Genomic DNA, 25,652 nt, shown 5'->3' with positions numbered 1-25,652 from the left:
TTTTGTTTTGTTATCTAGACTCCCGAGTTCCTCTCTCTGACCACTTAAGGTTGAATCCCTGAAGAAAGTACAGTTGTGCTTTTTCTCCCTTGCTTAAGACTACTGATGAAACATTTATAGGGGATTGCCTAAGATTTCCTGCTATTCTGAATTGGAAAAGCCCCACCAAACAGCTAGAGCCATCATTTATAAAGCACTTACACATTGCGTGACCCTGTACTAACATGTTTGCATTCTCAACTAATCCTTATAACTCGGAGTTAAGTACTATTATTATCCCTGCTTATAGTTGAGGAGGCTTCAGGTTTAATCCTCTAAGTAAAATTATCAAATATTATGAAGCAAAAAGAGACAGCATGGTACATGAACCAGGGTCTGCCTGATCCTAGTAAGGACTGACACTGTCACCGACTAGTGAGATTTATGCCTAGACTAAGTCAAAACTCTGGAGAACAACAACAACAACAACAACAACAACAATATAACTTCCTCCTTTCCTTGCTTTTTCTTTCCCTGTCACACAAGTTCTTGCAGGCAGGTAGGTGTGCCAGACCCTATACTTAGCATCTCCCACGCCCTCTGCAATTTTCCCTTTTGCTGCTGGGAGCGTCAGAGAATGGCGCTGCAGCTGGTGAGTGGGCAGGTGCACCGCCATCTGCTCCAGGGAGTCCAAATGCGCAAAAGAACTTCGCACCCAGGACTTGTCCCAGGCACCGCGGATGCCAGGACCCGCTGGGGACTCGGCTAACCCCGCCCTCTCGTGGTGACGATTGGCTGAACCCTTGCCCAGTGCAAAGCGGCGATTAACGGAGACCGCAGTCTTTCCCGCAAGTTCAGACGAGGCGTCTCTCAGGACGTGAGACCCGCCCGGGGTGAGTGAATGGGGGCTTCAGTTCTTCCTGCCCGAAGGGTCCTTGAGAAGCCTGTTTGTTTTTCCCGGCGCCTGTCTCCACCCAGCCCGTCCTCTCATTGGCCAGGCCCGGTGGGCGGGCGCCTTCCCATTGGCCGGGGGGCGGTGTCTGTCTGGCCGGGAGGAGGGCGGGGCCTCCGCGGCGCTGAGCTTGCCCTTGTGTCTGGTGCGCGTTAGAGCCGCCGCCGCCGCCGCCGCCGCTGCCGCCTCAGCCGCCGCCGCCGCCGCCGCCGCTGCAGCCGGAGCATCCGGGAGCCGCCGCCGCTACAGCTGCTTCCACTGCTGCCGTCCCCCCTCCCAGGACCCCGAGACACCCCGAGCGCGTGCGGCGGCTGCTGCTTGCATGCACCCCGTCTCCCCCTGCCCCTCCCTCCCGTGACCTCCCCACTCCTCGCAGCCCTCGTCCGCACCTTTCCGACACCCCGCATCCTTGCACCACCTGCTCGGGCGGCCCCGGCGGGCGCTCGGACTCGCGGTGCGCGCCCAGAGGAAGGAAGCTCGGACCCCGCGCCTGGCAGACGGGCTGTCGCGGCTGCACCATCACCAGCAGCAGGAGGAGAGGAAACTATTTCGCCCACCGCAATCCCATTCTGCGGGTGCTTCGCCGCCGCCGCTTCTGCTTCTGCTGCCGCCGATCCGCGTCCGCGGGTTCGAACACCGCAGCAGCGGGGACCGTGGTCCGCCGGCGCCGCGAGGAGGAGGACCCCGGCGGGCGGAGAGCCCTGCACCCCGCTGCCCGCTCACCAGCAGCAGATCCTCGCCCCCGGGCTCCCTCCCCAGCCCTTCAGAGGAGGGACCATGATTTGGAAACGAAGCGCCGTCCTCCGCTTCTACAGCGTCTGCGGGCTCCTGCTGCAAGGTAACCCCCGCCCCGCCGGGGAGCATCAACTTCACGCCCATTCCCCGCCGTCCCCCCGCCGCCCCACATTTCCACTCCCCCCTTCTCGGTCCCCCGGTCCCCAGGGAGGGCCCCCTCCCCCTGCGCCCCGCGCAGCAGGGGCAGCGGCAGTTCGCCCCGGCCCCTCGGATCCCTGCCGCCGGCTCAGCCCGGCTCTCCCCCGGCTGTCAGCCCCTCCGCGGCACCTTCCGCCTTTCCGTTCACCTGCGCCCCCAGGATCCCCCTCCATCCCCCCGCCCCCGCCCCTCCCGGCGCCTTTTGGCTGCCAACTTGTGCCTTTTCCGAACGTTCCGCCCTCTCACCACCTCCCACCACCCACTCCCCACATGGCGCTCCCGACCGCCCCTCTCCATCCCCGGTCGCCTCTTTCACCTCCCTCCCGCGGGCCCTCTTTCCCCGCTCCCCACCGTCCTCACACCCTGTGTCTTTAAAAAGTGAGTGAGAGTCTGGGAGCTGAGCCGCCGAGGCGGCTGGCGAGAGGGAGAGCAGCAGCGGCAGCGGCGGCACCGTGTGCATGGCAATCACAGCCCGGGTGCGGGGGCGGGGGTGTGTGCTGAGGCTTGTCATTCAGCTGGGAAGAGAGAGGAGGCTGTGTTTGGGATAATAAATACATAAATAAATAAATAAATAAACAAGAACGAAAGAAAAGAGAAATATTAAAAAGAGAATGAATGAATGAATGAATGAATGAATAAACTGGTGGGGGGGGCGAGAAGAAGGAAAACAATTAAAAGATTCAAAGCCACTTTATCAACAAACCCACTTTTCATTATTCAGTCCATGTGATTTTCTTTTTATTTTTTTTTCTTCTTTTTTTTTTTTCTCCCAGCAAGGAAATATATGCATCCTAACAGTTACTTTCTGCTCGGGATTTTCCGCTCAGATTCCCGACCTCTCCACCGGCTCTCCGCCGCTTCCTCCGTAATTAATGCCACCCTCTCGGGTAAATTGTAGGGACCCCTCTGGCCGCAGTGGAGGGAAACTGCACCGAACGCTGTGATTATGCAGATCGCTGGGCTTGGATGCGGAGTGATGGGGACTGAGGTGCACTCTCCCCAGACGCTCCTTTGGGGGAGGGAGGGGGCTGTGTGGAGCCGGAGGACCGGCTGATGGTGAACAGGCGCGGGGTTCGGAGCAGGGTGCCCTGGGGAGCACACTTTGGGGCGGCGGCGGGGCAGAGGCGGCGTGCGGGGCGGTGGGCAGAGGCTGTAGGAGGAAGATTGCTGCTTTGAAGAGAGGAGTGCAGGGACTGTGGTGTGAGTGGGAGATTCAGGGAGAATGGATGAGAAATGATGGTGGATAGGATTTTTTTTTTTTTTAAGCTAGGTGACTCTTAATTTCTCCTTCAATCTTTTGCCCACCTCTAACCCCTCTGTCATTATTGGTGTGTGTGTGTGTGTGTGTGTGTGTGTGTGTGTGTGTGTGTAAAGATAAGTTGATCAAATGCCTGTGTCTCTGGGTGAAAGGAATGCGAAAGTAAAGCACATGTTAGACCCACAGGCGTGCAAAACCCAATCGGCCTTTCGGGGATTTAAATGAGGTCAATGAACCACCTTTCAGCAAGTTCTTGGAATGCATCCTCTCTCCTGTCCTCCGGGATGTGGACCTGGACGGTGTATTTTATTTATGCACGTTTATGGATAGATGAACGAAGAGCTAGTGGACAGGGTTTTCCTGGATTGACTAGCTGACCTTGCGGAGGCGTTCTTTAGAATGCTTTGCGGTAATCGTATGTGTTTTATGTTGGAGGCACATTTCAGATGTGTCACCTGCCGTGATCCCGGGAAGGCTGGCGGCCCCTTCTTCCTGCTCAGGCCGCCTCGTCTCACTTCCCGGCGCCCACACCCGCCGTAGGAGGAGCCCTGGTGGCTGGCTGGCACGTTACTTGGGTTTCTAATCCGGGCTGAAACCCCTCCCAGAGACCCCACTTCACCTCCCAGCAACTTGTGTTTCTCAGCTCCCCAGTGAGTGTGTGTGTGTGTGTGTGTGTGTGTGTGTGTGTGTGTGTGTGTGTGAGAGAGAGAGAGAGAGAGAGAGAGAGAGAGAGAGAGAGAGAGAGAGTGTGTGTGTCTGTGTGAGCGCGCTCCCGCGCTCGCACCACGCCGGGTAGAGGAGTGTTATGCGGGGAAATCAGTTAATTTGGCGATTGTGATGAAAATTCGACACCGCTGGATATGTTTCCCCTGCCAATCTGGGTGAGCTGGCCCCAGCACGTCATCGCACACACTGCTGGGCTGGGGCGAGGAGATTATTTATTACGGAGCGTGTGGGCAAAGGACTGCACTGGGGGTCGCCTCCTCTCTGCCTCCACGTTCCCCTGTGAATTGTCTATTCAGTGCACTCACTGTGAAATAGCTGTCCGCCGGCCCCTCTCCTTCCCAGCCCGAGGAGGATTTACTTTCTCCACCCTGAAGATTCCATCAGCTGCATATCCTCTCTCTCTCTCTCTCTCTCTCTCTCTCTCTCTCTCTCTCTCTCTCTCTCTCTCTCTCTCTCTCTCTCTCTCTCGGCATGGGTGTCTTATTAAGTATGTAAACCACTGATGAAGACAGTGTCGCTTTCACGGCCAATGGGGGTGGGGTGGAAGGCGTGTGGGGATGCCAGAGAAAATGCACCACTGCAACCAGCAGCAACCCCAGCAGCAGGTCCAAATAAATAAATAAGTGTCCGATGCAGCAACCAGGGAAGGAGCACCGGCCCAATGATATCTGTGTACTTGTGAGCATCTTAGATCAGGCCATATTAACACACCAAAAGAGACAGAGGATTTAAAGAAGAAGAAGAAGTAGAAGAAGAAGAAAAAAAAAAAAAACTATGAGGGGGAGGGGTGCAGAGCACCACTGGATTGTCTTCTCATGTTTATGGCTGCCTCACATTTATCAAACACTGCTCCACAGGCATATCACACTTTGTTGATACTGTCAGTTCTTGCTCAAACAAATTGCTCATGCCTTCCTTGTCTTAGTCTTGTCTGAAAACATTGCTCTGGGGTCCAGGCTTATGTTTCTCCCACCAACCGTCCTGTTTTATTAGGACTTGGTGAGGCTGTAAAGGGAAAGCTTTATTTCCAGGACACAGATGAAATACTTAGCAGGTCTGTGTTTTCTGAGTGCAGGGAAGGCAGGGTGGTAGAGGCAATAGTGAGCAACGGACTCCGGCTAGGGGGAGTCTGCTCTGCCTGCTAGCAGTTATGACTAGGCAAATCCTCTGGGCAGTCTACAGCTTCTTATTTTTAGTTTTGTCAGCACTATAATGGTATCCGGTTACTTCAGTTAATACTAATCAATTTATTTATCCTTTGTGTTATTATCCACTTTCTTGCAAGATGCTTTATTTTATAGAAGAGGAGCCATTTGGATATATCATCTCTGTATTTTCACTGTTTTATATGTCACCATTTCCCCCCATTTTCTGAGAAGCAAATCAATCTTCTGACTTGTTAATGTGCAGAATGACAGGCCAATGGTGAGAATCAAGTCAATGATATCATGCATTAAAAAAAAGAAATAAAATGAAAAAGCTTAAATCGTTTAATGCTAAAACACCTATCAATTCACCCCCAGTAGATCTTTATGAGATAAATGGTTAGGAAATAAACATGTTTCTGATTAAAGTATAACTTGGAATTAGACTACTTAGGAAAAAAAGTGAATTCAGTGTTAAGCTATTTTCTTATTTTTCTCCATCATAGATAGAGGAGAAATCTGAGGGATCCTTTAGAGAAATGAATTTTTTTAGAATGAGGAGTGCAAAAGCTTGCCACCTGTAACTAAGACCTCTCTTGGCTGCAGGGTAGATCCAGTTCAACAGCTAACCCTTGCAGCAGCTATATCCCTTTCCATGCCTGAGGAGGCACTGCAAAGATGGAGCCTGTCTTGTTTAACCAGGAACTGTCCTAGAAAGGGTGGAAAAGAGACAAGGGCAAAATATAGCCAGAAAATAGACCCAGATTTTGTTGAGAACTTTTATTTCCTTTTTAGAGTTTATCTCACACAAAAACACATCCAACACAAATATTGGGGCTTTAGTTTTTTAAAGTTAATTTTTTGCTTATTTGTATGTTCTTTTGCCCTAGTAAATGATACATTATATTCAGGAAGAAAGATCTTCAAATTAAAGGTCAATTAGACATACATATTGTTTGCCTGAGTATCTGTATGTGTCATTAACTATATATATATATAATATTTTATTGTTGAAAGTGTACAGATGTCCTCTTTCTTTCCTCCTTTCCTGCCCTCTCCCAGGCCTTCCCAGCACTATTGTTTGCTCATGGGCTATGCATATATGTATATAAGTCCTTTGGTTAATCTCTTCCCACCACCCCACCCTTTTCCCTCTGAAATAGTTGGGGAGTATTATGCTAAATGAAATAAGCCTGATAAGTATCACATGATCTCATTCATATATGGAATCTAATGAACAAAATAAACTGATGAACATAACAGATCCAGAAACATTGAAACATACCTCTTCCTCTTATATTTTTAGAAAATATAATATAAAATGCACTGTGCACATTAAATAAAATACTGATGATTTAATACTTCCTAAATGATGTTTCTCCTACTATTTTACCTCTCTATGTAATAACCTTAGTCTTGTCAAGCTTTAATACTGAATGCAGCTCCTGGGATGTAGCTCCCTCCATCCTTTTTTAATTAATAGCTGAGACTTTGAAAAGTAGAATCTGCATATAAGAGCCAATGACTATGACTTAAACAAACATCAGACACTTAGTAATTAAGAAAAATCTCCCTGCAAATATGAGGGGTTTCTGGACTAACTTTGCATTAAGATATGGGAGCTTACTTTATTGTCTCCTTCCCATTTGTGCACCAATTAGAACTCTGGGAAATTAATATGACAAGGGTAAGCATCAACTGAGATAGCCTCTTCCTGCCTTCTCAGCTAGCAATAAGGTACTTGAATACTATTTGCCCCACATTTACATACTGAGATGTCATTTTTCTTAAAGAAAAACATTATTTAAATCACCTCAAGAGCAAATGGAAGTGCAAAATTGTTGGAAGACATCCTAAGCATGCATTTTAAAGTGGCCTAAAATCAATACCAAACTATATCAATTTTCTTTTTAAAATAAGCAGTCTATAGGGTATTATATGATTGAGACAAGTAAGATTTATTTATTAGGAAGGACTTGGGAACATTAATACTGTAATGTAGGCCTGGCATATCGATGTTTTATTTGATCATGCTAACATGCATTCTATGAGATTTATTGAGGAAGAATTCTCCTTTTGATACACTTTGTGAACCTCCTGGGTAAAATTGTCCTTTGGATAGCAGCTGGCTGAACAGGTTGAGGGGTCAGTGAGAAATGAAATAACAAGCCAAGGAAACAGAGTTCTCAAGCTGAAGTCAGAGCCCTTTGTCTGATTGGAAGACACTGGATTGTTTACCCTCTAAAGCAGCTCTAGTGCCCAGGTGGTTATTAACTTAAGCTTCTTGAGGACAAGCCCTGAGCCTTACCTGTTCAGTCTTCTATATTTAGTGGATGAATAATAAATAGGGCCGGGATGAAAGTAGGTATGTCCCAATTAATTATGATGGAGTTAAATCGTCCCTTCTCTTCATAATATATCATATTTTGTTAAATAATGTACTTGAGTTAATTTCAACATTTTATATGCTATATTAATTTAGGAAGCAGTTTGCCTGTAGGAAAGTTAACATAGCAATAGCTCTTGATATGAATTTGTAAGTGAATGCAATCTGACCAGTTCTTACCGTTTAGTTTCCAGATGCATTTTTTTAAAAAAATTCCAAATATTCAAATATTTTGCATTAGATTAGATTGCAAACTCTCTCTATGAAAACAACAAAAAAAAATTTTTAAAGGAGGGCATGATTTAAATTTACTGACTTAACCTAAAACATTTAAAAGGACAAATTCATTGCCACCATTTTATTTGAAAATGTCAAGCATTTTTGGAGTGCAGTTTTGTAGTACCAAAAAAAAGGCATCTTCCGCACATTCCTTGTGTAAAGAGGTGGGTGAGGATTAACCTAGAGCAGTGGCAGCTGAAGCCCCCTGCTGTGTGATGATGCAAATGGCATCTCGGCCTAATGCGCTCTGCAGCGTGCACACACACAGGAAAGAATCCTGGGGCATGAGTGAAATGGGGACTCTTTCATAGCCTGTAGTGGATGGAACCGGTTTTCAGCTCCCATAACCAGAAATGATCCAGAAAGTATTTCTAATCACAGGAGCTCATGACCAAATAAGTGAGAGAACACCTACTTTGTTTATAGATTAACAGATTAACATAACAAATAGATCCTAATAAAATTATCGTTTTCATCAAAATGAATGGAGAAATGAATAGTTTTTGTGAAGACAATCAGGAACCTGGGCCAGTTTAATGAAGATAAGTAGCAAAGTTAAAATAGGATTTCTACACAGTTGTTTACATGTGTCGGGCCTAATCTATGTTGGGTTAGGAAGTATTTTGTTAGCCTTCCCTTCCTTCAGTGAGTAAGGAATCATTCCCTGGGCTGTTTTCTTATTGGAGCATTTTCTGTATTATGAGAACACAATAGTTTTAAAACTAATAGGGATTAAGTATTCAGTATATGTTCATATAGTTTACTTAGGGTTATGACATGGAATTTGTGTTAATGTCTAACTAGTAGAGAATATTTCCCCTGTGAACAATATTATTTATCAAAAAGGCAAAAACATAGGAAAGGTTCCTTAACAGAAGGAAGAGTTGTGGACCAATTTTTATGTGTAGCCTATCATGGAAGCCTTAGGTAATGTAGCTTTATTTAATTTGATTCCACTTGCTACAGAACAAATAACTGAACAGACGCATATAATTTTTATTCAAGAAATGTGAGCACTTGGTTTTGTAAATGTGTTCAGTGGGTTTCTTTAAACAGGTATGAAATTGTTTTTATCTTAGTAGTATGTAGCATATTTAAAAATTAGGAAAGTAAATATTCAGCTAAATTAGGTATCAGTTGAATATTAATGCCAAAATCAGAGATGTAATTATTGAAAAAGGAAATATTCCTCAATAATTTACCTCTATATGCACATATATACAAGTTTAAACTGTACAGTTATTTTTAGGGCTGAAGGATAACTTTATAATTTTGTCAGTAATCAGAGTTTGGGGCTCCCAGGAATAAAGTGTAGGAAAAGGTAAGAATTTGTTTGCACTTATTACTTTCTTTTACCCTGTTGATGAATGCTAACAAGTATATTTAAAAATACATTTTCTTAGGTTGTAACAATGATTAACTTTTCTACTTAAAAGCACAGAAGCCAGGTTTACAGTTTCTGTGTCTGCAGCAGAGCTGAGCTTTTGTTCTGGATCTTCTTTTGTGCTTATGAAACTGAGTGATGAGAACCTCTGCTACCTGAATAGACCCAAGGCTGAGATTACAAGGAAATCTACCAGGGAAAGAGCGGACCATTAATTATTCAGATTCTATTTTAGAGGACTTTGAAGTAAATATTAAAACAGTCATTATTCAACTTGGGGATAACACTTTCTGACTCAGCAAATAGTTTTTACTGGAATATTTAAATTGTATCTCAGCCATTGGAATGCTGAAGGGGAAACCCCTGGTAAGTAATAGTAAAACAGCTCCTCTGGGGGCTAGATATTGACGCCATTAGGATTGTTTAGAAAATAAGAATAAGCATTCCTTTACTTTCGGGAGCATAAAGTCTTAAAGCTGAGTGTGTTTAAGTCGTGCAAATGATTTCACATAAGAAAACAAAAGTCCTTTTGCAGGTCAAATTGACCCCCTGATAATTTTGTATACGGGGCAATGGCTTATTTATAGTAACTGCACATTGTTTATGTAAAGTCATCTTTGGGAACTCAGTGAGAAAGACCTTCCTAATGAGGCTGTGCTGCCGGCTGCTAAGTGTGTAGCTGCTATATTGATCTGGTGTAATTTATAAAGCCAGTTAATTTGTTCTTGTAAAGGAATATTTTTAGCGTCTTTGTTAAAATTGTGTGCATGTAAAAATGCAAGTGTCTTTCAAACACCGACCGAAACATCGAGGACTAAGATTTATAGTACATAAAATATGTTTTAACTTTCTTAATAAATTCACGTATCACACTAGCTTGTCCTATACCCCCTAGGGAAAATGTCCATCACACCTGTACCTTCAGCTCATGATCACACCTTATATGGCCCTTGCTTTTCAATCTGAAGTAGTATTTAGGTTGCAGTGAGAAATGATTAGAATACTTATATTTAATAACAAATAAAATGTATGCTAAGTGTCTTATGTAATCGCCATTCCTTTATTGCCCTCTACTTCACTAGTATATGCTTTAGTCTGAATAGTCACTCGGCTTCCTTAATACTCTCCAGGAATAAAAATTCTCCCCCATTCCTGACCATGCTATCAACCTGAAAGACTCATTAAAAGAAATTGACAGGGAATGAAGAATAAAGAGAGGGAGTATTTCTAAAACCTATATAATGAATACATGTAGAGTGGGTGCTCTTCCTTTCACCCTCCAGGGCAAGTACCTCGATGTTTTATTTAGCAAGGCTACATCCTGTATTAGTACAATGTGCTTTTACTTGTTTTTGTTATTGCATATTGTGTGAGTTCAACCTCCTTAGTCTCATACTAAAAAAATGGCAAAAAAAAAAAAAAAAAAAAAAAAAGAGGAGGGAAAGGATATAAGACAGCCAGCCAAACACACACAGAAATGCCTGGCAAAGCCTACTAAATTAGCATATGCTAGGCTATTTCCCTCTGTTGTTACATAATCCCTTTCTAATAGGAAATCAGTTCTCATTCTTAACCCTTTCGGGAGGTTTGGAATTCTCCCGCTATTATGTTTTTATTTTGCTTCATTTATTTTATCATGAATTATATAAACCATCTATTGAGGGTCTTTGATGTCAAATTCTTTTTTCTTTCTCTCTCTTCAGTCTTTCTGTATACAAACGTTCCATTCTGTGCCCAACTTCGGATTCAAGAACCAACTTTTCTCTAGCTTTCAGGGAGAGGACCTAGTTAGCATTTTAGTTTCTCTTTACTCATGTGCAGCTTTCTTTAGAAAACGTATTAATTCTATGAGGTTCCCCTAAGGATTCATAATACTCTGGTTTGTTACATGTACTGTGAAATTCAGTGTGCCTTAATTATGCACGTGTCCTCATTTCAAAGCCTTTTCAGGGATCATGTGAGATAGAACAGGGGTCTGGCTGTAAATTCAGTGTCATGTATTAATGTGTAGGTGGTATTCAGAGAAGGATTTTTCTGAAGGCAATTATATATCTATGACTCTAGTACAGCAAGCAGTTACTCACATTTTGCCCTTAATAGTTACCCTGCCAAGGCAGAATGAAATTCACCATTGTGATACATAATACAGTATCTGTTATTTCTAAATAGTTCCTTGCACTGGGGATGAAGTACAATAATGAGTGAATATGTGTATCCCTTATCCTGAATAGGGATCATTCCTTTCACTCTCCCAAGCAAAAAAAAAGAATTGGAAATTGTTCCTACATCAATACTCTATTCCCTAACTAGCCCATTAACACATTTTGCTATGGTGGGATCTCGAAGTTATCCTACTTATCATTTCAGGCTATAGATTTTTAGATCATATTCATTGCCCGAGATCTTCATGGGCTGCCAAATGTCAGTGCATTGCTAAATTTGAGATATTATATTTTAAGTTTTTGATTTGGATGCAATTTGGACAGCTGAGACAGTATAGAGAGACATTGAACTCCTCAAGCATCCTGTGCAGCGGGAGGGAAGGAGGAAAAGAAGGGGAGGAAAGGAGGAAAGGAGAGAGGGAGAAAGAAAGAGAAAGAGGAAGAGAGAGGGAGGAGGGAGGAGGTATCTTTTTAAGATAGGGAATTCATTTGTGAAGGGGGAACTACAAGAATTGGCTCATTTAGTATGTCACCATTTATAAGGAAGATATTTTCTTACATTGGATGAGATTGAGAGTGTAATTTTAATTGATTATACCTTTGGCATACTTGTATTTCTGTGTATTATATAAAAAATTGAGTTTAACTAGTAAATACAACTGTTATTCTTTCTTTTACTTATGACTATTGTGATAAAAACATTTTATAAGTTGTTATACTAACCATTTTAACCAAGTTTTATTTTATTTTATACAATTGCATTATTTTTGAAGCCATATTATTATTAGTGGTATCTTAATAATTACTAGTATCCAGCAATGCATAGGAGATTTTTTATTATGTTAATTTTTAACCAGAGTCTGATGTATTTATGTTAGTAGACAAAATAATGCCATCTGCCTTTTATTAATTATTTTAAGCATTTATGTCTTTTTAATTAACAAGAGAGCTAACCATTATTTTCTCTATGCTATGATCTCTATAACCCCCCTGCCCCTTTTTTTTTTTATTATAACGTTTGTAATGTTTGGCATTTACCTACCTGTCTCTTCTTCTGGACTATAATCCTCTAACGTACAGTGTCTTAGTCTTCATTTTATTTCAAGGGCCTAATCCAGTGTCTGATCTGCGCCTTTTTTCAATGTTTTCATTCCACTGATTGATTAGTTTTCTCCCAATCTATTTAATCTTGACACATCTCTTTAATTGGATCCAAATAATACTTAAGAATTTATGTTAGAACTGCCAAAATGCCAATACAGTATACAAGAGCAGAATAAACATTTGCAATGAATTTTCATTTGTTTATAATGTACAGAGAGGACACAAACAGATACTAAGAAACACAAACAATTATAAATAATGACATACTTCATAAAAATATGGAATCATGGCTTTCGCTTATGGTAGGTGGTACAAATTTGCACTGAAAACATTTGCTTCACAGCTTTGATTCTCTCCAATTTCTCTGGGCCTTACAATCCCTGGCCTTTCCTCTACTACTTACTAAAGATTTATATCCTAGCTTCAAAAATATTCCTGATGATGACTATGGGTAAACAGGAAGCCAAATCATCTTATTGTTCTACTTAGAGTAGCAGGTATTTCTGGATAAATGTATAAACAAAGAGGAATTACAAGCTGACCTTGATCTGCCAGATTATCCCTGTGGATTGACCTGCTTTTGTTACTGCCAAGCTACAGGATAGAGGTTCCCAGAGCAGTCCCTGAGGTACAGATTCAGACTACATTCTTCTCGTGGAACTGGGGGAGTTTCGTCCTTTTTATTTAAAAGACTTTTAAAGAAAATCCTAAATACTGGTGTTGTGTGTGTGTGTTTTCCCCCATTCATTTTGTTTTGTGTTTCAATGCTTACTCATACTCCTGTGATTGGAGACACATTTTCTGTGGCTGAATTTGATTTATTTCTTTTTTTTTTATTTTTTATTAAAGGACAGTGAGAGGTAGGTTGGGAATATTAACTGATTTAGTAGAGAATTTAAGTATAGCTATTGGGATCTGGGAGCTAAAGAATAGACTTTCCACAATTGTAGTGACTCTATTTCCACAGAAGGTGTTTTATGAATGCTTTTCTCAAAAATTAACAGTGAAAGGCAGCTTTTTTTTTTTTTAAGTCATTTAGATTTTCTTTCAATTTAAAAATCAATTTCCCTGATGTATTTTGTTTTTTATTTGCCATTTCATGACTCTTGGTCTTTGAAAACATATTAACTAGGCTAACTTTAAAATTTACCTGATGCCAGGTGCTGAAATTATTGTGTCATCCTTATGCTGAAATACACATTCAACAAATGTATATCTAAAGTAGATTAAATGAGCTCAATTTATTAGGCATTATTGCCACTTTAAGGAGCTGGTATTCAGAATTACATTCCCCCATAGCTTCTGTTAGTACGTAATAGCATGCTATATGTTAAAGCACGTCGAGATGATACAACAACCGCAGAAGGTTAACCTCCTGTGTAATGTGACTGTTTAAGTCTTGCTGATCAACTTTCCAGAGCCTAGTGAATAAAAGAAATGTAGTTTGGATTGTTTTAATGTAGCTTTGTTGACTATTTTACTGTTTTGATGTGATGAAAAGTTATTTCAGTACGTTACTGAATTGCATTCATTATGTTGAGGATATTCCTATAAACATATTACTAGTAATGATATATTTTATTTTATTTTATTTATTTATTTTTAATATATTTTTATTGATATCAGAGAGGAAGGGAGAGGGAGAGAGAGATAAGAACATCAGTGATCAAAGAGAATCATTGATAGGCTGCCTCCTGCATGCCCCCTATGGGGGACTGAGCCTGCAACTCAGGCGTGTGCCCTGACCCCGAATCCAACCATGACCTCCTGGTCCATAGGTCAATACTCAGCCACTGAACCATGCAAACCAGGCAGAAATGACATATTTTAGTGTTTTATGTGTAACGACATGGTATCTGAAACACTGGAAATATAAGGGTTACACCATATTTTTCAGTGCTTTTAGTTGTAATGATTTTTCAATTTGATATAAGAAGGACCTTACCTATTACTTTAAATCCTAAAGCATTTCAGACCAACATTCTTGTCCAGTTCCCATATTAATTATGATACCTATAATATTCATCAGAAGAACATTATACTAAGTACATTGTCTTTATAGAAAGACAAGGCCAGTGCATGAGATTCTTGCACTGTGTATGTGTGTGGGGGGGTCCTCCCTCAGCCTGGCCTGTGCCTTCTCACAGTCCTGGGGATTGGGCCTAAGCTGGCAGTCAGACACCAGCTTGCAGCCTGTGGCTCTCAGTTTGGGACCCCTTACACCTTACCACCTGCCCGCAGAGGAGGTGGGAGAGGCTCCCACACCGCCACCGCTGCTGTGCTCACCAGCCATGAGCCCAGCTCATAAATGTTACTGAACACACCAGGGGCCCAGTGCACAAATGTGTTCACTGAGGATGGGCTGAGATCCGACCCTGTGCCCACTGCAGCCTCCTGCCCACAGTTCCTTTCAAGGTGCACACATTTGTGCACTGGGCCCCTCGTGTGTTCAATAACATTTATGAATATTTTGTTAAGAGTCAAATAAAATTTACAGAGGATAATTTTATACCTCTGCTTTATTTTTTAACCTAGTGCTATGGGTGAGATAAGACTAATGGTGTTGTGAAACTTCAATTTGCCCTATCTTTCACTTCCATGAAATAACTAAGATAAAGATATTGGTAGAGAAATAAGTTCATATATTTTTTAGATGTCTGGTATAGGTCATAAAGTCAGAATTGCTTTAATGTTTTGTTTTGCTTTTCAAAATTCCATTGACTGCAAGTTCAGACTATCAATAAAGCAGAACAGATTAATTTTGAAGGATATGATGGCAGAAAAGTATATTTTGTAATGCAACAGCTTTACAGTTGCAGGTTGGGTATGGAGAGGTTGAGAAGACTAATGATCTGTGTAGTTTAATGATGGTTTTAGTATTGAATAACAGTAAATTTCATCAGGCATTAAGGATAGTTTCTCCTAAGACCTTTGTAACATCTGGGTGTGCAAGAATGGACGTGACTTAGTGACAGAGCAAGAGGGAGTGATGTATACCCCTGATTCAACGCAAGCAGCGGCTATACAAACTACAGTCAGCGTGGAGGTGGTAATGAGGCTGGCCTGGTGGGTGTTCTCTATTTTGTGGTGCGAGTTCTGTATTATATAGAGGGAAGTGATATCATTGGACTGCTTCAGGCTTTCATTTGGGGGACTGTTTGCAGCAGCAAGACATTATAGTAGGAATCAAGGGACCTAACTTCTTACCTAAGCCATGCCACCATTTTACACACTTGGGGCAAGTTACTTCTCGTGCAGCTCAGTTTCTGCACTGCAGATTCCGGGATTGGCACCACATCCATTCTTCAATGATGTCTTGTAGAACGATCTTATGGAGGATTGCAAACTGTAGAAAGAGCATGATTTTTTTTCTTTTTTCACTTTCCACCTAAAGATATTTTTATTACAGTAACTATGTACTCTTAAAATACCTTTACTAAAATTTAATTTTTATACCTACCCATGCATTTTTTGGTATTTAAAATTTTGACACATGTAAATAGATTTTTATTTTGATACATATGTCTGTATACATTTCAGAAGCTTTCTTTTGCTGCCAACAAATTTTAAAATTAATTTTGTAGTCATCCACCTGAGTTTGGGCCATACTTTTTTTTTTTCATGAAATTACATCCATACATCAGCTTTGAAAACTAGTAAATTGTTGCTCACTTAGTCTTTTTTTATTATTAAAAAGTAGACTGAATTAAGTATTGTAATTTTATGTTCAATTTTGTTTTTCTGTGCATTTTAGTGTTTGTGTGTATGTATGTGTAAATTTTTACATTCATTTTATTTTTTATACTCTTTGGCTTGGTTAAGTATAACTTTCATCATTCATTGATTTATTTTTCAACATGTAAACTGTTTGAAGGCAGTGTTATAAATACAAATGAACAAGATGGAAATAGTTTCTGCCCTTATAGAGTTTATAGTCTATAGTCTAGTGGCTGAGACACAGAATAGACAAATAAAAATATATAATTCTTTTTCCCCCCCTGAAATAAACATTTCATTTTTTTTCAATAGCCACAGAATGTGGTTATATCAGTGAGGATATGAAATAATTAGTTGATCAACAATATTATAAAATCAATGGGCTTTCTAGATATTTATTTAAGGTTGCATTAAAGAGTTCTCATTTCTCTAGTTTGTTATCCTGAAAACATTCTCAGTATGATGCCAGTTTCTTTTCTTCTTCTTTTTTTTTTTTATTAATACAATATGAAAGAAGGTGACAAGTTGAACAAGAAATATTCAAGCATGCTCCATTCTAACTGATTTGTTCAAGAAGATGATTCATTTAATTTCATAAAGGCTCAGCGGGCCAGAACAGATGACCAGGTCAGCTGAGGGATGTAGGGGAGAAGAGGTCTACGAGAAGGATCTCTGTAACAAGCAACAATATTTAGTTTTTTACAGCTAACGTTCTGCTTGAGCAATTTTGATGTTACCAGCGACAGTCATTTAAGGAGCTGTTGATGCCTGAGGGAAAACGTTTCTAAAGTGTCCTATCTAGAAACAATGCTGCATGTACGATGTCATATATATTAAAACTCTGGCCCATGCTTATATTACAATACATTGTGCCTGATTAAAGCCCGCACTGCTATGATATTGCTTCTTGAGAGTGGATTAAGTGCTGTTCCTGAAATCCTTTTTCTTGCTCAGTCTGCTCTGAATATGATTGAAATATCAATCACATTGTAAACAAGGCTGGAGAACACCATTTAGAAACTTTTAACAAAATACATTTTATATACCATTGCTTAAAATGTTAGGAAATACAAAATCTTATGAATGGGCTGCAGATATTCCTGATGTCTTTATATCACTTCTTTTAGTATTTAAGTTTGACTGATGACCTCAACTTGTAGATCATGTCATATTTTTTTAACATTGTATGGCATTTTTGAATATTATTGTAGTGATATTTGTGAAGTAGATGAAACATATATTTTAGCAAGTAGGATAAAACATGTTTAATATATACTTTGGAAATCATAATGGTGGTGGTCTAGCACAGTAGTTTTCACCTGGTGTGCTGTGGCACACTGGTGTGTCCGGGTAAATTTTAAAGCATGCAGTACCTAACCATTTAGTCAGGGGTACTGACCTCTTTTTTATTAGATTGTCAAATAAAAAATGACAACAGAGAACACAATAATGGCTGTCTGGTGTAAATGAATCAAATGTATACCTTTCTTTCTTTCTTTCTTTCTTTCTTTTTTTTGGTCAGACTGGCCAAAAAATGAAATATATTTTTTGGTGTGCTGCAGAATTTTAGTTATTAGTTAACCTGTGGAATGGGACAAAAATGAAAATCACTGGTCTAGCATGTATAGTGACTCTATTTAGAGACTTATTTACCTGGATTACATACAACAGTGCAATGCACAGCTAGAAAAACCTCAGCTAAAACATTATCTTTAATATTGCCCTTTAAAAAAAACCCCACAAACTTTAAAATTAAAGAAATTCAAGAAAGTGTTCTGTTGCAAGCGATAAAGTGCAAAACCATAGCTTTTTACGAAATGATTTAGCTGAAAATATGTTCAGTTTTCCAAAGGGTGACAGAGATTCATACTTGTCTGGAAACGTGTGCAGAGGGAACTAGGTGGTGCTGTTCTGTCATCTTTGTGTCTCCGTGGCTTCTTTGGTCCTGTTCTGGGTTCATTTAACACTTTCGTACAACAGGTGCACCAGGTAATACTCTGTTTGGTCTCCTAGTGGCATTTCCTTTTATTAAGTAAGTTTATATTGATCTTGCATCTTTGGTTTCAGCAGTATTTTTGTACAGCATAAAAAAACTTTCTTCCTAAGTAAAAAGTTATGTCACAGTTTACTTATTTCTTTAACATTTAAGACACTATATTAAATAATTGAAAATTTCAGATATTTATCTGTTTTTAAAACCTTTTTACTTGGCTATTTATTTGCTAAAATGTTTATAATATAATTTAGTCAAAATTTAAAGTTGTTAATTTTGGTACAGATTAAATTGATTTAGTATAAAAATGCCACCAAATATATAAGCTCAAGGAAAACACTTCTATTGTTTGAAATACTAAAAATGGAATTAAACCCTTAAGCAAAAGAAATGAGAAACCTTTCCTTGAAAAAATATTGTTTGCTTAATTTACTTCTCTTTAAAAAAATAAAAATAGTGATCTCAATTAAGCTGCCAGTTAATCTTTTCATGTTTCAGGATGTCCTTAAGTAAATGTGCCTTCCAATGATCTAGGTAGTATCTGATAGTTCAAGATAAAATAATGCATTTATTTCAAGCTACAGAACAACAAACAAAGTTACTTCACTGTCCACTTATAGTTGGTACATTGGTGCCTCTAAAGTATATTTTCTTGGTAAGAAATACAGTTTCCTTTAGACCCATTTAGGTTTAAGAAATTCAGATCAGTTAAAACTTAAAGGGATTGGATTTTTTTCAATCAACATCATCCTGTGTTATATAGGAACAATTGTAACTTATGTGTGTTAATGATTTTAAGATACTTTTGGATAAAAGAATCCCATATAGTTTATTCCTTAATGGAAGTCTAGATGTAAAGTAGGATGAAGTACTTAGAGAGTTGTACTCGTGCACCACAAGTTCTATCATTTTCAGTGGGGACAAAAATAATTTATATTCTTTATTTCTGATATAATAAATCTTCCTTGTAGTATTTACATCATAAAACATTTCTGTCTTACCTTGATAGGGAAATGATTTTTTTTGTAGAAAACTCTTTGTATTTTCTGGTGTCTCAGACATCTTTTATCTGTGGAAGACAGAATCGATATGGAATTTCTTCCATGGCATGTCATCCTAGAATTCAGAGAGATAATCTCGTAAGATGAACAACTTAATCTAGACTAATAAACCTAAGTGAAAGTGCTGCTAGACTTCCTGTCCACGTCTGGCCTTCTGGCCTTCTGACATAAAATGGGAGTTGCAAGTATTAGAATGAATGCCAATGGTTAAACACTTGACAAGTAGGAGTTCAGCATGGAGAAACTGCATCACAAGAAATGCCTCCATTTTTTATCCAATTAAATTTTCCAAAGGAAGATTGGGTAACTCTGTTTTACAACTTTCAAAAATTAGAGCCTTAGAGCCATAATCTTAAAATGTGAAGAAACCTGGTGATAAATATATACACATTTTGGGATTATATAAAGAGTTGGTATTTATGTTTTGAGTTTTAATTATTTGTATTATGAAAATACTTTAAAAATTTATGACAGTAAAGTTTGGACTACACAAAGAAATTATGAAAGACACTCATACATTGGCTGTGTCTAACTGCTCAGAAATGTGCAGTGTGTGATAATGAATGCTCTAAGTTTTGAACGTTGAAATTTTGGCAATAATACTAATTAAAAATATTCAACTTTAACATATTAGATATCAGATTCATTTTATGTAAAGTTAAATGACAATATCATCAGGACCAAAGTGTTGTAGCTAGCCTATTTTAAAAATACACTATACTTCAAGTAAAGCATATTTGGTGAAAAAAAAATTGGTGGAATATATTTCAAAATTATCTTCCAGAATACAGTGAATCTGTAGGTTATTTTACTTTTCTTAAATGTAAAAAATCTGAAAACTTGTAACTCTGGTAACTGCTTATTATTTTAGAAGAAAAATTATAAGGGAAAAGTCTAACATATCCTAACAATATGTTTTCTCCTTGAACTGAAGCTCCAGAATTAACATAAAAATATATGCATTTTTCATAATTTCTTGTGGTCAGTAGTTATTTCTTGAAGATCTAGTATTTAAATAAAAGAGGCTTTCTTCACAGTTATTTTTTATGAAGACTGATCTCATGAGCTATTGACTGGTAGTAATCAGTGGCCACAGACATTCCTTGGCATGTCTTTTTTTTTTTTTTTTTTTTTTTTTTTTTTTTTTTTTTTTTCCAGGAGCTTCATTGTATCTTTCCAAATGCTCCTTTGGAAACTTCTATGGAGGTTCCTTTTCATCTTGCCACGTTTTATCAGTGATGAAAGATTTATATCTCATGGATCTAAAGGTGTTTTTCACTTTAAAAAGTAGACTAAAGAAAAAGGAAAAAACAAGAATAAGTAAGGGACTTCTGGATTTCTTTTGAGGTCAGAGACAGATAGCAGAATAGGTGAAAAAATAATAGCAAAGGGAGAATGATGGTAATTAGGAGAAGAAAGCAACAGTGTAACGGAGAGGATAGATGTAGACCTTTTGAATCATTAAGTATAGTTTTCTTTATTAAACAGATAGGAAATATAAATCTTCATATGAGGCTTTATATAAAATTATGATTGATATCAACAAATCAAGTTTTGATGGACCGAATGGATACAGACATCATACATGGTTGAAGAGATTAGAATAGAACTAAGTACAGATTGTGAGTGATTTTGGTGCAGCATGCCCTAAACCTAATTGTAGTGGGGCAGCACAGTAATGGATTTCAACACTGTAAAACATAGGTATAATTGATTTTACCTACATATGACCCAAAAATAACTTTAAGTTTATCCCCAGTACTTGGTTTAGTCAAGATCGAATTTGTCTTAAAACAGCTCTTGCCTACTACCCAATCCCTAACCCTGCCTCTGGCAGGCAAAAAAAAAAAAAAAAAAAAAAAAAAAAAAAAAATATTACTCTTGTCCTCTCATCTTCCTATGCTGCCATTAATGTGACTAGAAGTGATGGAATGCAATAATTAGGAGGTGCTTGTCTTTTGCTGGCCAGACCCAGGAGACATGCTTCTTATGTGGCATTGCAATTTACAAATTGTCAACTTTTAAAAAAAGTTTCTTATTCTTGCTATAAATGGTCAAAGCCGAAACTGGGAAAAGCAACAAAAGAAAACAGTTTTAAAAACAACAATGGTGCCCTGTGTGGGTGGCTCAGTTGGCTGGAGAGTCATCCCTTATACCGACCAAAAGACTGAGGGTTCCTTTCCGGTAATCAGGACACATATTTCAGGTTTGATCTCTGGTTGGGTCAATGTTTCTCTCACTTTCTCTATATCTCTTTCTCATCTATGGAAGCATACTCTGGTGAGGGTAAAAAAAGTGCCTTAATTATTGATTTATTTTCCTGAGATATTGATTTCAAAACAACAAACCCCCCCCCCCTCCAAATTTACAAAAGCAGTTGCTACATTTAACTCTTGATGTGTCAGTCTGCAAGCATTTGAAAGGAAACATTGCTGGCTTGAAGTTAAAATATTTAAAATTGGGGAGAACTTGGCATTTTAGGGAACCATCACCCTTATCCAAATGTCTAAAAATAAATAAAAATTTTGAAAGAGAATAAAGGCACTTGCAAAAACATTGTCTTCTTCTTTAACTTAAAATTAGGTAGTGTAAATCAGAGAGATGTGACAAGCATTTAGAAATGAAAATGGTATTTTATTAGTATAAACATCAAGAACTTAATTTAGCCCTGGCCAGTTAGCTCAGTTGATTAGTCCCTGATATGCCAAGGTTGGCTTCATCCCCATTCAGGAAACATACAAGAATCAACCAATGAATGCAAAAAGAGTAGAACAACAAACCTCTCTTGAAAATAATCAATAACAAATAAAAAAGGAAATTAATCTAAATGTGCTAATAATGTAAAGTAGTCCCCCTGATATTATTTAAATAAAAAGTGTCACTATCAAAATTATCTTGTCATGTTTTTAACTTGTTTATATTTTCTGTCTTTTTCTTACAGACAATAAATTGTGAGTACAGAGATACTGTTTATTGTTTTTATCTTCTTGTAGAATATGCTCTGGCACATGTCCCTGATGAGCTTACTGGCCAGGGTTAGATTAATTCATTGATATTTATACAAAATTGTTCAATACATTTTTTTGTGCATGACTATATATCAAGCTCTTAATTTATTCTTTTAAATAAAAGACCCTTGACTTCTTGAGCAACTTCCTATAGTGAACAGAAATCAAATTAACACTGCATTTAAAATATACCTACTTATATTACTTATAATTGGTAAAGTTACTTAAGTCCTTTTTTAGACACATCATAACCCATACCATATTTTATTATATTTTATTTATTTGAGAACATTTTAAGTTTTCTTATTGCATTAGGCTGGAAGTAAAACACAATACTGCTATTGCTCACTGACTAAAGGAAAACAGAGCAGGATATTTACTTGCTAAAACACCACAAGAACATTTTTTAAAGTATTAATATATTCCCTGTGTTAGCTGTTAACATGACTGGAAGTGATATTGCTGCTATGTAGTTCAGATGTGTGTGTGTGTGTGTGTGCACATGTGTGTGTGTATTTTTCCTGAAGTTTGTTTGAAGTCAGGATATTATAACTTCATTATGTGAAAAAATCAACCCAAAGATCATAATAAACCATAGGGGAAATTCTGCATAAGAAATCTGTTATAGCAAAATTGGATGAATGTTTAAAATAAGCTCTGTGGTACTTTAGATTTAAGCATGATCTCATTCCACCCTATTTACATCTCATGTCAGAGCAGCAGCATGTGTAAACGGAAAGTCCAAGGAGCGGGGCCTCAGGAATCAGAGCTTTGCCTGTGACTGTGCCACTGGCTCTGTCCGCCTGGAACAGCTCCGCTCTCCTGGGCTCAGTGCTCAGAGGGTGTCAGACTTGAATCGCCTCCAAGGTATCCTCAGCTTGAAGAATAACTCCAATTCAGCAGTGAAAATAAGGGGGTGTACTTTGCAAAGATTAAGATATGATAATGTCTTTATCATTAAATGAAGTTTTAGCTAAACAAATGTTATAAAATGATGAAATAAGTTCCTAGTCGTTTATAAAATTCTACTGATTAATTTATTATTTATGTATATATTGATAGATTCACAGATTGATATCTTGGCATATTATTGATATAAAAATAAATAAACAATAAATCCGGTAGTCATAATTTCATTTGTTTAAAAATGTGTGTGCATGAATAAGTAATTCATCATAAGTCTGACCTTTCACCTTATTCTTTGTAAGGAGATATGAATAACTAGAAGAGGGGTTATTGAAGAAATTTTTATTTTGTAAAACACTTCTAAGAAAAATCAAACTATTGGAAATTGTCAACCTTAATAGGAGAAAAAAAATAACTCTGATTCCAGGAATAGACTTTAATAAATGAAGCTACTTTTACACTAAGTGCCATAAACACTTTTTAATATTTCTTAAGGCTCAAAACAAAGATAATGTTCTTAAACTACTTCAAGATTACTTTAGACTTAATTGAGAAATAATTTCCACACAGGACTACTAAACATTGAAATAGAAAGCGGTGAAATGCTTTCTTGGTATTTAAAAGGATCAATACCCTTATTTTTTTTTTTCATCTTTATTGGATGATTTAGAAGTGTACCCTCTTAAAGATAAAATAAGGGAACTCAAATCATGAGGTATAAAACCAGTTTGCACGAGTTGTAGTTAATCTAAAATTTCACTTACCAAATAGAATTTGCTCTTAAGAAAGCCAAACACTTGTTATTTCCCCTGCATTTCATTCAATAAAGTTGCATTGATTAATTTAGAGAGGGTTTCTTAAGTTCTAACCATAATCATGCAAAGAGTTAAATTCGCTTTATTATGAAGCAAGGCAAGTGCAGAGTGTGTAAAGGCTATCTAGAAGGTCAGTACTCAGACTAATTCACCGGCAGGCCCAGATGCCTGGTTAAGCTGCCAACACAGTTGCTTTCTGAGTCTGCCAGAAGTCAGCTGCAGCTGCAGGGAACACTCTCTCCCGTACCCATGGCTAAGCTGGTGGGTTTTACAATTCCCCGGAAAGGGCAAAATTAGGAAATGTAATTTAGGGTTAGGACACCTCACTCACTCTATAAATGAGTTCCAAATCAATGTATTATGAGCAGCAAAACATAAACAGATAAGAGTTTTTGCACACATGCATGTCCTCAAATCCTTTTAGTCACATTTTGGAAAGGAACCCAGTGAAATTGCCTTCCAGGCTCAGTTCAATTTTATTCATTTTGGGGATTCCAAGTATCATCATCCATCATCATCATCAACTTTATGTTGTATTGTTATCTGCAGTTAGAGAAACATAAGCACAGGCCACAGGTGCAGAGGGTGGTATATGCTGTCTTTGAAACTGTACAGGGTTGGCCTCTGATATTGATTTGCTATGTGATTTTGAGCCCATGATTTTATCTTTCTGAGCCTAAGGTTATTTAACCCATTTCACTGAGTGTTCTGAGGGTGAGTTAGTTAACATAGTCACATACATGGTATCATGTCCATAAAATTGTGGGCACTTAATAAACTATAGAAATATGGTGAAAGAAAAAAAAATGTTCAATTCAAAATTTGCATTCAGTCCTCAGAATTTTGCATGCACATTGCTCATTATTTTTGCTGAAATATTTTAATAGGGAATTACAGGAATTAAAAGAAAGATTAGTTAATAAGATAGATTAGAGAACCCTGAAAATAATCACAGAAAATTTATAAAAGATATATTTTTTTATTTCAAAAATTAAGCTTGTTTGGGCAGAAGCACTAGAGAAAGGAGGAATACAGAAGGCAGAAAAAGGGGAAATAATAGTGCTGTTTGTCAATCTACAAATCAGTATTGAGAGAAAAGTGACCATAAATTTCTTTTAAAATATATATTTTATTGATTTCAGAGAGGGAGAGAGAGAAATATACAAACATCCGTGATGAGAGGAAATCATTGAATTGAGCCCCCAACCCTGGCATGTGCCCTGACTGAGAATTGAACTTTGACCTCCTGATTTATAGGTCAACACTCAACCACTGAGCCACACCGGCCAGGCAACAGTGAAATATTTTAATAGCAATATTATTTAAAGCTAAAGTTTGCACTTTGGATACCCTATACTATAGGGCCTATAGCCTGAGAAAAACCTGAAGAGCATTTCTTCATTTGAGTATAGAGAGCTTCTACTTGCCTGTTTTGCCCTCCCTTTCTTTCTTCCAGGTAAATGAGAATGTACTGTGAGGAGTCTTTTTCTTTGTTGAAAAGTGTTAAATATGTTCCTGGAAAGAATCATCTACTTTTCTATAGCTGGATTTCAGAAACTAAATGAAATCAATAATCAACAACATAGCCAGCCACCTCCTGCCCGGGGGGAAGGAGGGGGAGCTGTTGCCAAGGTCCAGGGAGAGCCCACATTCCCTGGCCATGTCAGTTTGAAGTACAATGTATTTTAGTGGAGGCATTATTTTAAGCGGGAGGGAAATCCTGCTCACATGGTCTCACTCCTGTTTTAAGCAAGATTTACAGAAAATGCACAACTTCTAAACTGGATCATTTAAAAAATCAATTAAAATTTTAAATGAACATCCTGGAGCTTTGAAGCTGACAT

At 38.5% G+C, this 25,652-nt stretch overlaps 1 protein-coding gene across 3 annotated transcripts in view; it reads left to right on the top strand.

The window, feature by feature from the left end:
• Positions 1-603: 603 nt before the first annotated feature.
• CADM2 (cell adhesion molecule 2) overlaps positions 604-25,652 on the top strand; it is a 1,125,034-nt gene continuing 1,099,985 nt past the window's right edge. For 2 of the 3 annotated variants that reach the window (XM_036445004.2, XM_045584061.1), the window contains exon 1: positions 1,093-1,769. In XM_036445004.2, the coding sequence (XP_036300897.1) occupies positions 1,709-1,769 (61 nt within the window). In that variant the 5' untranslated portion in view covers positions 1,093-1,708. Of the gene's footprint in view, positions 1,770-25,652 lie in introns of all 3 variants that reach the window. The other variant, XM_036445003.2, reaches the window with a different exon arrangement.

This window comes from Pipistrellus kuhlii, unplaced genomic scaffold (assembly GCF_014108245.1).
Source record: "Pipistrellus kuhlii isolate mPipKuh1 unplaced genomic scaffold, mPipKuh1.p scaffold_m20_p_2, whole genome shotgun sequence".
NCBI classification, from domain to species: domain Eukaryota; kingdom Metazoa; phylum Chordata; class Mammalia; order Chiroptera; family Vespertilionidae; genus Pipistrellus; species Pipistrellus kuhlii.
This window is presented reverse-complemented; position numbering and strand designations above follow the sequence as displayed.